This window comes from Lithobates pipiens, unplaced genomic scaffold (genome assembly GCF_037356315.1).
Source record: "Lithobates pipiens isolate NorthernLeopardFrog02 unplaced genomic scaffold, aLitPip1_a1.2 Scaffold_23, whole genome shotgun sequence".
Classification (NCBI taxonomy): domain Eukaryota; kingdom Metazoa; phylum Chordata; class Amphibia; order Anura; family Ranidae; genus Lithobates; species Lithobates pipiens.
Genome location: NW_027507785.1, coordinates 68,263,389 through 68,278,091, shown reverse-complemented (window position 1 = coordinate 68,278,091; position 14,703 = coordinate 68,263,389). Strand labels below are relative to the sequence as shown.

At 50.4% G+C, this 14,703-nt stretch overlaps 1 protein-coding gene across 1 annotated transcript in view; it reads right to left on the bottom strand.

The window, feature by feature from the left end:
* LOC143927635 (mitogen-activated protein kinase 12-like) overlaps positions 1-14,703 on the bottom strand; it is an 80,005-nt gene that overhangs the window by 36,755 nt on the left and 28,547 nt on the right. Inside the window, exon 6 of the mRNA XM_077451817.1 lies at positions 14,193-14,240. Coding sequence (XP_077307943.1) covers positions 14,193-14,240 — 48 coding nt within the window. The remainder of the gene's footprint in view (positions 1-14,192; positions 14,241-14,703) is intronic.

The window sequence follows — 14,703 nt, the reverse complement described above, 5'->3', positions numbered from 1 at the left end:
TCCTTACAGAACAGCAGACTGTACTGCACTCAGGCCTATGTACCGTAGCACCCTATACCAAGTTACCAGTCCTTATAAAAACTTTTGTGGACCAAGCAGGTTGTGTGTTAGTGATTAGCAGACTGTACGTCAGTCCCTATACCAATGAAGGACTGCTGCAGTATAGGGCAGCGGTCAGCAGTAGTGCACGGCAACCCTATGTATTGTGGACCGATAGCGGTCCTTACAGAACAGCAGACTGTACTGCACTCAGGCCTATGTACCGTAGCACCCTATACCAAGTTACCAGTCCTTATAAGAACTTTTGTGGACCAAGCAGGTTGTGTGTTAGTGATTAGCAGACTGTACGTCAGTCCCTATACCAATGAAGGACTGCTGCAGTATAGGGCAGCGGTCAGCAGTAGTGCACGTCAACCCTATGTATTGTGGACCGATAGCGGTCCTTACAGAACAGCAGACTGTACTGCACTCAGGCCTATGTACCGTAGCACCCTATACCAAGTTACCAGTCCTTATAAAAACTTTTGTGGACCAAGCAGGTTGTGTGTTAGTGATTAGCAGACTGTACGTCAGTCCCTATACCAATGAAGGACTGCTGCAGTATAGGGCAGCGGTCAGCAGTAGTGCACGGCAACCCTATGTATTGTGGACCGATAGCGGTCCTTACAGAACAGCAGACTGTACTGCACTCAGGCCTATGTACCGTAGCACCCTATACCAAGTTACCAGTCCTTATAAGAACTTTTGTGGACCAAGCAGGTTGTGTGTTAGTGATTAGCAGACTGTACGTCAGTCCCTATACCAATGAAGGACTGCTGCAGTATAGGGCAGCGGTCAGCAGTAGTGCACGGCAACCCTATGTATTGTGGACCGATAGCGGTCCTTACAGAACAGCAGACTGTAACGCACTCAGGCCTATGTACCGTAGCACCCTATACCAAGTTACCAGTCCTTATAAGAACTTTTGTGGACCAAGCAGGTTGTGTGTTAGTGATTAGCAGACTGTACGTCAGTCCCTATACCAATGAAGGACTGCTGCAGTATAGGGCAGCGGTCAGCAGTAGTGCACGGCAACCCTATGTATTGTGGACCGATAGCGGTCCTTACAGAACAGCAGACTGTACTGCACTCAGGCCTATGTACCGTAGCACCCTATACCAAGTTACCAGTCCTTATAAGAACTTTTGTGGACCAAGCAGGTTGTGTGTTAGTGATTAGCAGACTGTACGTCAGTCCCTATACCAATGAAGGACTGCTGCAGTATAGGGCAGCGGTCAGCAGTAGTGCACGTCAACCCTATGTATTGTGGACCGATAGCGGTCCTTACAGAACAGCAGACTGTACTGCACTCAGGCCTATGTACCGTAGCACCCTATACCAAGTTACCAGTCCTTATAAAAACTTTTGTGGACCAAGCAGGTTGTGTGTTAGTGATTAGCAGACTGTACGTCAGTCCCTATACCAATGAAGGACTGCTGCAGTATAGGGCAGCGGTCAGCAGTAGTGCACGGCAACCCTATGTATTGTGGACCGATAGCGGTCCTTACAGAACAGCAGACTGTACTGCACTCAGGCCTATGTACCGTAGCACCCTATACCAAGTTACCAGTCCTTATAAGAACTTTTGTGGACCAAGCAGGTTGTGTGTTAGTGATTAGCAGACTGTACGTCAGTCCCTATACCAATGAAGGACTGCTGCAGTATAGGGCAGCGGTCAGCAGTAGTGCACGTCAACCCTATGTATTGTGGACCGATAGCGGTCCTTACAGAACAGCAGACTGTACTGCACTCAGGCCTATGTACCGTAGCACCCTATACCAAGTTACCAGTCCTTATAAAAACTTTTGTGGACCAAGCAGGTTGTGTGTTAGTGATTAGCAGACTGTACGTCAGTCCCTATACCAATGAAGGACTGCTGCAGTATAGGGCAGCGGTCAGCAGTAGTGCACGGCAACCCTATGTATTGTGGACCGATAGCGGTCCTTACAGAACAGCAGACTGTAACGCACTCAGGCCTATGTACCGTAGCACCCTATACCAAGTTACCAGTCCTTATAAGAACTTTTGTGGACCAAGCAGGTTGTGTGTTAGTGATTAGCAGACTGTACGTCAGTCCCTATACCAATGAAGGACTGCTGCAGTATAGGGCAGCGGTCAGCAGTAGTGCACGGCAACCCTATGTATTGTGGACCGATAGCGGTCCTTACAGAACAGCAGACTGTACTGCACTCAGGCCTATGTACCGTAGCACCCTATACCAAGTTACCAGTCCTTATAAGAACTTTTGTGGACCAAGCAGGTTGTGTGTTAGTGTTTAGCAGACTGTGCGTCAGTCCCTATACCGCTGAAGGACTGCTGCAGTATAGGGCAGCGGTCAGCAGTAGTGCACGGCAACCCTATGTATTGTGGACCGATAGCGGTCCTTACAGAACAGCAGACTGTAACGCACTCAGGCCTATGTACCGTAGCACCCTATACCAAGTTACCAGTCCTTATAAGAACTTTTGTGGACCAAGCAGGTTGTGTGTTAGTGATTAGCAGACTGTACGTCAGTCCCTATACCAATGAAGGACTGCTGCAGTATAGGGCAGCGGTCAGCAGTAGTGCACGGCAACCCTATGTATTGTGGACCGATAGCGGTCCTTACAGAACAGCAGACTGTAACGCACTCAGGCCTATGTACCGTAGCACCCTATACCAAGTTACCAGTCCTTATAAGAACTTTTGTGGACCAAGCAGGTTGTGTGTTAGTGATTAGCAGACTGTACGTCAGTCCCTATACCAATGAAGGACTGCTGCAGTATAGGGCAGCGGTCAGCAGTAGTGATGGCCGAACGGTTCGCCCGGCGGTCGTTTCGCGGCGAATTTCCGACTTTCGCCGTCCGCGGGTTCGAACGCCTTTTTCCGTCGTTCGCCCCGGCGGACTTACGTGTTTAATGTATACAAGAACTTTAACCTTTCGTGACACGTTTATCATGTGTTACAGGACAACCAATTGAGACATGACAGCTCATGGACACTTGGACATTCCCCCTAACCTATAAATACACCCGATCCGGTGGCCATTTTACATTCTTTCTTCTGTCACTGTAGGGAAAGGATCCTGTGTGGAGTAGGGACAGAGAAAACGCTAGCTATTTGGTACACAAAAGTTCTTTTCAGGACTGGTATAGGTGTTAGGTCAGCAGCCTGAGTTTCTTTTGTCAGTTTAGATAAAGGGACAGAGCGCTGTATGCTGCTATTTTAGGGACAGCTCAGCCAGATTAGTCTTTCTTCATCATCATCATCATCATCATCATTAGCTGTTACTATCAGGTCCACAAAAGAGCTGTTCCAGCTAATCGTTCCAGCCTACTCTTTTTTGCCAATTTGTATAGGGACAGGCAGGAAGCAGTGTGTCAGGCAGTGAGGATAATTTTAAAGACTTGCTGTTACTATTAGTTCCACAAAGGTTCTTTTCAGGACTGGTATCAGTGGTACGGTAATAGGCTTGTACACGTATAATATTCTTTCTTCCAAATATAGAAAGAATATTATACTTGACTGCTGCCCTTCTGCTGCAGTCTGCTAATCATTCACAACTCACTTGTTCCACAAAGCTCTTTATCAGGACTGGTAACTTGGTCTGTCTAGGGTGCTACGGTACATAGGCTTGGGTGCGGTACAGTCTGCTGTTCTGTAAGGACCGCTATCGGTCCACAATACATAGGGTTGCCGTGCACTACTGCTGACCGCTGCCCTATACTGCAGCAGTCCTTCATTGGTATAGGGACTGACGTACAGTCTGCTAATCACTAACACACAACCTGCTTGGTCCACAAAAGTTCTTATAAGGACTGGTAACTTGGTATAGGGTGCTACGGTACATAGGCTTGAGTGCGGTACAGTCTGCTGTTCTGTAAGGACCGCTATCGGTCCACAATACATAGGGTTGCCGTGCACTACTGCTGACCGCTGCCCTATACTGCAGCAGTCCTTCATTGGTATAGGGACTGACGTACAGTCTGCTAATCACTAACACACAACCTGCTTGTTCCACAAAAGTTCTTATAAGGACTGGTAACTTGGTATAGGGTGCTACGGTACATAGGCTTGAGTGCGGTACAGTCTGCTGTTCTGTAAGGACCGCTATCGGTCCACAATAGATAGGGTTGACGTGCACCACTGCTGACCGCTGCCCTATACTGCAGCAGTCCTTCAGCGGTATAGGGACTGACGTACAGTCTGCTAAACACTAATACACAACCTGCTTGGTCCACAAAAGTTCTTATAAGGACTGGTAACTTGGTATAGGGTGCTACGGTACATAGGCTTGAGTGCGGTACAGTCTGCTGTTCTGTAAGGACCGCTATCGGTCCACAATAGATAGGGTTGACGTGCACCACTGCTGACCGCTGCCCTATACTGCAGCAGTCCTTCAGCGGTATAGGGACTGACGTACAGTCTGCTAAACACTAATACACAACCTGCTTGGTCCACAAAAGTTCTTATAAGGACTGGTAACTTGGTATAGGGTGCTACGGTACATAGGCTTGAGTGCGGTACAGTCTGCTGTTCTGTAAGGACCGCTATCGGTCCACAATAGATAGGGTTGACGTGCACCACTGCTGACCGCTGCCCTATACTGCAGCAGTCCTTCAGCGGTATAGGGACTGACGCACAGTCTGCTAAACACTAACACACAACCTGCTTGGTCCACAAAAGTTTTTATAAGGACTGGTAACTTGGTATAGGGTGCTACGGTACATAGGCCTGAGTGCGTTACAGTCTGCTGTTCTGTAAGGACCGCTATCGGTCCACAATACATAGGGTTGCCGTGCACTACTGCTGACCGCTGCCCTATACTGCAGCAGTCCTTCATTGGTATAGGGACTGACGTACAGTCTGCTAATCACTAACACACAACCTGCTTGGTCCACAAAAGTTCTTATAAGGACTGGTAACTTGGTATAGGGTGCTACGGTACATAGGCCTGAGTGCGTTACAGTCTGCTGTTCTGTAAGGACCGCTATCGGTCCACAATACATAGGGTTGACGTGCACCACTGCTGACCGCTGCCCTATACTGCAGCAGTCCTTCAGCGGTATAGGGACTGACGTACAGTCTGCTAAACACTAATACACAACCTGCTTGGTCCACAAAAGTTCTTATAAGGACTGGTAACTTGGTATAGGGTGCTACGGTACATAGGCTTGAGTGCGGTACAGTCTGCTGTTCTGTAAGGACCGCTATCGGTCCACAATAGATAGGGTTGACGTGCACCACTGCTGACCGCTGCCCTATACTGCAGCAGTCCTTCAGCGGTATAGGGACTGACGCACAGTCTGCTAAACACTAACACACAACCTGCTTGGTCCACAAAAGTTTTTATAAGGACTGGTAACTTGGTATAGGGTGCTACGGTACATAGGCCTGAGTGCGTTACAGTCTGCTGTTCTGTAAGGACCGCTATCGGTCCACAATACATAGGGTTGCCGTGCACTACTGCTGACCGCTGCCCTATACTGCAGCAGTCCTTCAGCGGTATAGGGACTGACGCACAGTCTGCTAAACACTAACACACAACCTGCTTGGTCCACAAAAGTTTTTATAAGGACTGGTAACTTGGTATAGGGTGCTACGGTACATAGGCCTGAGTGCGTTACAGTCTGCTGTTCTGTAAGGACCGCTATCGGTCCACAATACATAGGGTTGCCGTGCACTACTGCTGACCGCTGCCCTATACTGCAGCAGTCCTTCATTGGTATAGGGACTGACGTACAGTCTGCTAATCACTAACACACAACCTGCTTGGTCCACAAAAGTTCTTATAAGGACTGGTAACTTGGTATAGGGTGCTACGGTACATAGGCCTGAGTGCGTTACAGTCTGCTGTTCTGTAAGGACCGCTATCGGTCCACAATACATAGGGTTGACGTGCACCACTGCTGACCGCTGCCCTATACTGCAGCAGTCCTTCATTGGTATAGGGACTGACGTACAGTCTGCTAATCACTAACACACAACCTGCTTGTTCCACAAAAGTTCTTATAAGGACTGGTAACTTGGTATAGGGTGCTACGGTACATAGGCTTGAGTGCGGTACAGTCTGCTGTTCTGTAAGGACCGCTATCGGTCCACAATAGATAGGGTTGACGTGCACCACTGCTGACCGCTGCCCTATACTGCAGCAGTCCTTCAGCGGTATAGGGACTGACGTACAGTCTGCTAAACACTAATACACAACCTGCTTGGTCCACAAAAGTTCTTATAAGGACTGGTAACTTGGTATAGGGTGCTACGGTACATAGGCTTGAGTGCGGTACAGTCTGCTGTTCTGTAAGGACCGCTATCGGTCCACAATAGATAGGGTTGACGTGCACCACTGCTGACCGCTGCCCTATACTGCAGCAGTCCTTCAGCGGTATAGGGACTGACGTACAGTCTGCTAAACACTAATACACAACCTGCTTGGTCCACAAAAGTTCTTATAAGGACTGGTAACTTGGTATAGGGTGCTACGGTACATAGGCTTGAGTGCGGTACAGTCTGCTGTTCTGTAAGGACCGCTATAGGTCCACAATAGATAGGGTTGACGTGCACCACTGCTGACCGCTCACCTATACTGCAGCAGTCCTTCAGCGGTATAGGGACTAAGAGTTTTGTCACAGGGTCATTTAAAAAATGACATGCAGAGGAAGAGGCAGGCCCTTCCGCAGGGGTGGTAGGGGTAGGGCAGGAGCAACAGGCTTGAGCCAAAGTGGGAAGTTGCAGAAGGTGCGTTCAATTACTTTAAAGGATGCACCAGACTTGGTTGAGTGGCTCGCTCAGCCTTACTCTTCTGCACCCTCCTCATCCTCTCGATCTGCACCCTCTTCTTCACTCTCTGCTATGTGCACCCCCAAAGACACTACCACCAACAACACGACCACCACCACCACCACCACATACCTTCCGCTTGAGTCACTGGAATTATTTTCCGATCCATATCAAGAGGACATTTCTGATGCGCAGCCACTCTTGGTATTGGATCAGGAAGAGGAGGTAGCAACAAGCGCTACTCAGCAGTCTGACGCCAGTACCCAGATCAGCCCAAGGAGGAGGTTGGTCCCCGGTGTTGCTGCCTACTCTACTTATAGCGGTGGGGAAGGTGACGTTGATGATGACGTGTCTAGTGATGTCACGTGGGTGCCCACAAGAGAGGAAGAGGAGGGGAGTTCAGAGGGAGATATGGACCAGCAGATAGGGAGGAGAAGCAGCAATGACTTACATTGCACAGCAGGGACAAAGCAGACTGCAAATGTATCAGGAGCGAGTCATCGACCATGTACGGTCACATCTGGCGCTCCCAGGACACCGGCACATGGCTCCGCAGTGTGGGCTTTTTTTAACGTGTCCGCTGCTGACAATAGCGTTGCCATCTGCAATCTTTGCAGTCAACGCGTTAGTCGCGGTAAGCCCAATACTCACCTAGGGACGACCGCCTTAAGAAGGCACATGAGCAGCCATCACCGAGCCCAGTGGGAGCAACGGAACACACAAAGCCACACTGCAGGCTCTCACCGTCCAGCCTCGTCTTCTACTTCTCCTTCTCCTCTCTCCTCACAATTGTCCTCCACTCCACCTTCCATCACGCCAAGCTCACATTTTTCTGCAAAAAGGCAGGCTTCCGTGGGCCTAATGTTTGAGCGTAAAAAAATGATGACGCCGGATAACCCTCTTGCCCAACGGTTGGCGGCTGGCTTGTCAGAACTCATAGCCCGCCAACTACTGCCATATAAACTGGTGGACTCGGAGGCCTTTCGCAAATTTGTGGCCATTGGAACACCACAATGGAAGGTCCCAGGAAGGAAGTATTTCTCAGAGAAGGGCATCCCAGAGCTATATGGCCATGTTCAGCGGCAAGTGAATGTATCTCTGGCACACAGTGTCGGTGCCAAGATACATCTGACCACAGACACGTGGTCTAGCAAACACGGGCAGGGAAGGTATATCAGTTTTACTGCCCACTGGGTGAACCTTCTGACGGCCGTCAAGCATGTAACCCGTGGCACCCGTGTAGATTTGGTTTTACCGCCACGGATTGCATGCAGGCCTGACTCTTCTTCTCCTCCTCCTACTCCATCCTCCTCCCTCTCCTCCTCAGCTGCCTCCTCCTTTTCCGCTGCTAGCGTCTCTTCCACTGCACCGCCCAAGCTCCCCAGAACCTATTCCACATGCCAGGTGAGACGTTGCCATGCCGTGCTGCGTCTGTTGTGCCTGGAAGCAAAGAGCCACACTGGCCCGGCACTCCTTTCAGCTTTGCGTTCACAGGCAGATGAGTGGCTAACACCGCTCAATTTGACAGTTGGTAAAGTGGTGTGTGACAACGGTGCCAATCTGCTTAGCGCATTGAAACAGGGCAAAATCACGCACGTGCCGTGCATGGCACACGTCTTAAACTTGGTCGTGCAGCGATTCCTTGTCAAATACCCTGGGGTCCAGGACATCTTGCGGCAGGCAAGGAAAATCTCGGCCCATTTCAGAAGATCTTACACGGCCATGGCTCGCCTTGCTGACATTCAGCGGCGACACCATCTGCCGGTCAGACGTCTTATTTGCGATTGCCCGACGCGATGGAACTCAACCTTCTATATGCTTGATAGGCTGCTCCAGCAGAAACGTGCAGTTAACGTCTACCTGTATGAACTCTGCGAAAGAAACGGTTCTGGGGAGCTGGGTTTTTTTTCACCGCGCCAGTGGCTGCTCATGCGCGACACATGCAGACTTCTGCGGCCATTTGAGGAGATCACCAAACTGGTCAGTCGCAGCCATGGCGCCATCAGTGACATGGTACCTTATGCCTTCTTTCTGGAGCGTGCATTGCGTCGTGTCATTGATCAGGCTGTGGAGGAGCAGGAGCGGGAAGATGAGGAAGTCGCAATGCTGGATGAATTCCCAGGGGGGGCTACTCTATCTGAGACAAGTCAACAACAGGAGTCTGATGAGGAGTCAGAGGAGGATGGTGCCGGGGCGGATGAGCAGGAGCAAGAAGAGCATGCTTTAAACCTTTCTGGGATCCCTGTTGTGCGAGGATGGGGAGAGGAGAATGAAGAGGACGACATTATCCTGGATGATGAGCAGGAGCCAGGCCACCACACCGCTTCCACTTTAGTGCAAATGGGGGCCTTCATGCTCCAGTGTTTTAATAGGGACCCCCGTATAAAAAGCATGAGGGTCAAGGACCAGTACTGGGTGGCAACGTACTTAGACCCCCGGTACAAACACAAAATGGCGGAAATGTTACCGCCGTCGCAGAGGGCTGTCAGAATGCAGCACTTCCAGGCCTTGCTTCGAGAAATGCTGCATTCTGCTTTTGCGTGCGCTGGCAGAGGAGCAATTCCCACTCCCAGAGAAGGATTTGCGGGTACCAATCCAACAGCGCCTGCAAGAAGAGGCCGGTTTGAAGATGTGTTGGTGACTTCGGATATGAGGTCATTCTTTCAGCCGACCCATCGACAGGTGTCATCCGGATCCAGCATCAGGGAACGCCTAGACCGTCAGGTGTCCGACTACATTGGGTTAACGGCCGATGTGGACGCTCTGAGGAGTGATGAACCCCTAGACTACTGGGTGGGCAGGCTTGACCTCTGGCCAGAGCTTGCCCAATTTGCAATCGAACTGTTGGCTTGCCCCTCATCCAGTGTCCTGTCCGAAAGGACGTTCAGCGCAGCAGGGGGGATTGTGACCGATAAGCGTACTCGCCTAGCTCACCACAGTGTTAACTACCTCACATTTCTAAAAATGAATGAGGCATGGATCTCGGAGGAATTCAACACATGTGATCAGTAGACCATGTATATGTCTATAAACAATTTTTGGAATCAAGCACACAGACCTTCTTAATTCATTTGGCTCACTTCCCTGACCCAAAAAAGCACACCGTACTATATGCCCCTACCCTCCTCTTTGAAGAGGTTGAGCGGTGTCATATTTCTACTGGGGCTGCTTATTATGAGGGGTTCCCACCATCCCTGTGCTGTGCTGACTTCCTCCTGGGTGTTCTTATTATGAGGGGCTCCCACCATCCCTGTGCTGTGCTGACTTCCTCCTGGGGGTTCTTATTATGAGGGGATCACACCATCCCTGTGCTGTGCTGACTTCCTCCTGGGGCTGCTTACGGTGCTGCTGTCAGCGCTGTATGTCACGGAGCTGCTGTCAGCGCTGTATGTCACGGAGCTGCTGTCAGCGCTGTATGTCACGGAGCTGCTGTCAGCGCTGTATGTCACGGAGCTGCTGTCAGCGCTGTATGTCACGGAGCTGCTGTCAGCGCTGTATGTCACGGAGCTGCTGTCAGCGCTGTATGTCACGGAGCTGCTGTCAGCGCTGTATGTCACGGAGCTGCTGTCAGCGCTGTATGTCACGGAGCTGCTGTCAGCGCTGTATGTCACGGAGCTGCTGTCAGCGCTGTATGTCACGGAGCTGCTGTCAGCGCTGTATGTCACGGAGCTGCTGTCAGCGCTGTATGTCACGGAGCTGCTGTCAGCGCTGTATGTCACGGAGCTGCTGTCAGCGCTGTATGTCACGGTGCTGCTGTCAGCGCTGTATGTCACGGAGCTGCTGTCAGCGCTGTATGTCACGGAGCTGCTGTCAGCGCTGTATGTCACGGTGCTGCTGTCAGCGCTGTATGTCACGGAGCTGCTGTCAGCGCTGTATGTCACGGAGCTGCTGTCAGCGCTGTATGTCACGGAGCTGCTGTCAGCGCTGTATGTCACGGAGCTGCTGTCAGCGCTGTATGTCACGGAGCTGCTGTCAGCGCTGTATGTCACGGAGCTGCTGTCAGCGCTGTATGTCACGGAGCTGCTGTCAGCGCTGTATGTCACGGAGCTGCTGTCAGCGCTGTATGTCACGGAGCTGCTGTCAGCGCTGTATGTCACGGAGCTGCTGTCAGCGCTGTATGTCACGGAGCTGCTGTCAGCGCTGTATGTCACGGAGCTGCTGTCAGCGCTGTATGTCACGGAGCTGCTGTCAGCGCTGTATGTCACGGTGCTGCTGTCAGCGCTGTATGTCACGGAGCTGCTGTCAGCGCTGTATGTCACGGAGCTGCTGTCAGCGCTGTATGTCACGGTGCTGCTGTCAGCGCTGTATGTCACGGAGCTGCTGTCAGCGCTGTATGTCACGGAGCTGCTGTCAGCGCTGTATGTCACGGAGCTGCTGTCAGCGCTGTATGTCACGGAGCTGCTGTCAGCGCTGTATGTCACGGAGCTGCTGTCAGCGCTGTATGTCACGGAGCTGCTGTCAGCGCTGTATGTCACGGAGCTGCTGTCAGCGCTGTATGTCACGGTGCTGCTGTCAGCGCTGTATGTCACGGAGCTGCTGTCAGCGCTGTATGTCACGGAGCTGCTGTCAGTGCTGTATGTCACGGAGCTGCTGTCAGCGCTGTATGTCACGGAGCTGCTGTCAGCGCTGTATGTCACGGAGCTGCTGTCAGCGCTGTATGTCACGGTGCTGCTGTCAGCGCTGTATGTCACGGAGCTGCTGTCAGCGCTGTATGTCACGGAGCTGCTGTCAGCGCTGTATGTCACGGAGCTGCTGTCAGCGCTGTATGTCACGGAGCTGCTGTCAGCGCTGTATGTCACGGAGCTGCTGTCAGCGCTGTATGTCACGGTGCTGCTGTCAGCGCTGTATGTCACGGAGCTGCTGTCAGCGCTGTATGTCACGGAGCTGCTGTCAGTGCTGTATGTCACGGAGCTGCTGTCAGCGCTGTATGTCACGGAGCTGCTGTCAGCGCTGTATGTCACGGAGCTGCTGTCAGCGCTGTATGTCACGGTGCTGCTGTCAGCGCTGTATGTCACGGAGCTGCTGTCAGCGCTGTATGTCACGGAGCTGCTGTCAGCGCTGTATGTCACGGAGCTGCTGTCAGCGCTGTATGTCACGGAGCTGCTGTCAGCGCTGTATGTCACGGAGCTGCTGTCAGCGCTGTATGTCACGGTGCTGATGTCAGTGCTCTGTATTACGGTGCTGCTGTCAGTGCTCTGTATCTCCTGCACCCTCTTGTTTGCCTACCCTGGTCCCTGACCTTCCCTCTCCTCCATTGCCTTCATTAGCTCCATAGTCCTGAATTGTCAGAACAATTTCCCAAATAAAAAAAAAATGCTTGTAGTTATCGATCCCAAATTCACCTCATACATGTATTATGCTATTGTCCAGGTGGTGGGACTACGTGCTACCCCCTAATAATTACCCCGTGGCCGCAAATTCGACCTAAAGGTTTGCGAAATTCGCCTCCCATTGAAGTCAATGGAGCCCGCGGCGAACGGTCGTTTTCGCGAACGTTTGTGTCCGTTCGCGTTTCGCGTTCGCGAAACGTCCCGTCGGAAGTTCGTCCATCACTAGTCAGCAGTAGTGCACGGCAACCCTATGTATTGTGGACCGATAGCGGTCCTTACAGAACAGCAGACTGTACTGCACTCAGGCCTATGTACCGTAGCACCCTATACCAAGTTACCAGTCCTTATAAGAACTTTTGTGGACCAAGCAGGTTGTGTGTTAGTGTTTAGCAGACTGTGCGTCAGTCCCTATACCGCTGAAGGACTGCTGCAGTATAGGGCAGCGGTCAGCAGTAGTGCACGGCAACCCTATGTATTGTGGACCGATAGCGGTCCTTACAGAACAGCAGACTGTAACGCACTCAGGCCTATGTACCGTAGCACCCTATACCAAGTTACCAGTCCTTATAAGAACTTTTGTGGACCAAGCAGGTTGTGTGTTAGTGATTAGCAGACTGTACGTCAGTCCCTATACCAATGAAGGACTGCTGCAGTATAGGGCAGCGGTCAGCAGTAGTGCACGGCAACCCTATGTATTGTGGACCGATAGCGGTCCTTACAGAACAGCAGACTGTAACGCACTCAGGCCTATGTACCGTAGCACCCTATACCAAGTTACCAGTCCTTATAAGAACTTTTGGGGACCAAGCAGGTTGTGTGTTAGTGTTTAGCAGACTGTGCGTCAGTCCCTATACCGCTGAAGGACTGCTGCAGTATAGGGCAGCGGTCAGCAGTAGTGCACGTCAACCCTATGTATTGTGGACCGATAGCGGTCCTTACAGAACAGCAGACTGTAACGCACTCAGGCCTATGTACCGTAGCACCCTATACCAAGTTACCAGTCCTTATAAGAACTTTTGTGGACCAAGCAGGTTGTGTATTAGTGTTTAGCAGACTGTGCGTCAGTCCCTATACCGCTGAAGGACTGCTGCAGTATAGGGCAGCGGTCAGCAGTAGTGCACGGCAACCCTATCTATTGTGGACCGATAGCGGTCCTTACAGAACAGCAGACTGTACCGCACCCAAGCCTATGTACCGTAGCACCCTAGACAGACCAAGTTACCAGTCCTTATAAGAACTTTTGTGGAACAAGTGAGTTGTGAATGATTAGCAGACTGCAGCAGAAGGGCAGCAGTCAAGTATAATATTCTTTCTATATTTGGAAGAAAGAATATTATACGTGTACAAGCCTATTACCGTACCACTGATACCAGTCCTGAAAAGAACCTTTGTGGAACTAATAGTAACAGCAAGTCTTTAAAATTATCCTCACTGCCTGACACACTGCTTCCTGCCTGTCCCTATACAAATTGGCAAAAAAGAGTAGGCTGGAACGATTAGCTGGAACAGCTCTTTTGTGGACCTGATAGTAACAGCTAATGATGATGATGATGATGATGATGAAGAAAGACTAATCTGGCTGAGCTGTCCCTAAAATAGCAGCATACAGCGCTCTGTCCCTTTATCTAAACTGACAAAAGAAACTCAGGCTGCTGACCTAACACCTATACCAGTCCTGAAAAGAACTTTTGTGTACCAAATAGCTAGCGTTTTCTCTGTCCCTACTCCACACAGGATCCTTTCCCTACAGTGACAGAAGAAAGAATGTAAAATGGCCACCGGATCGGGTGTATTTATAGGTTAGGGGGAATGTCCAAGTGTCCATGAGCTGTCATGTCTCAATTGGTTGTCCTGTAACACATGATAAACGTGTCACGAAAGGTTAAAGTTCTTGTATACATTAAACACGTAAGTCCGCCGGGGCGAACGACGGAAAAAGGCGTTCGAACCCGCGGACGGCGAAAGTCGGAAATTCGCCGCGAAACGACCGCCGGGCGAACCGTTCGGCCATCACTACTGATCAGTATTGCAAATACCGGATTTTGAAGTGGGTTGGTCCTTTACCTTAATCTCATAGTTTTCATTCACACCCAGATTGCTCGGTTTTAAGTCCTGAAATACAGAAAACAAGCATATGATACAATATTCTTAATGAGGGCACAGAATAACTAAGCAATATACAAACATTATTGAATGACCATATTTTCAAGATTCAGAAACATGTTTTTAATAAATATTATATTTGAAATTAGAAAGTGGAACTAAACCTAACGGTTTAAAAAAATAGTAAAGCCCCATACACACTATCAGTTTTTCTGCTGAGTTTTTCCATCAAGTTTACCAAAACTATGTAGTGCAAGGGCCTGCCTGATTGCATACAAATTGAAACTCCTAAGGTTTGACCTCATATTATATGGTTTTGGTAAATTTGAAGGAAAAACTCAGCAGAAAAACTGATAGTGTGTATGGGGCTTTACATTCTAAGCATGCCCGCAAAGCCATTACATTTGCTTGTGCTGTCAATCAAACAGTCAAACCATCAAACGGCTGGTGTCATAACTGATCACATGACAGT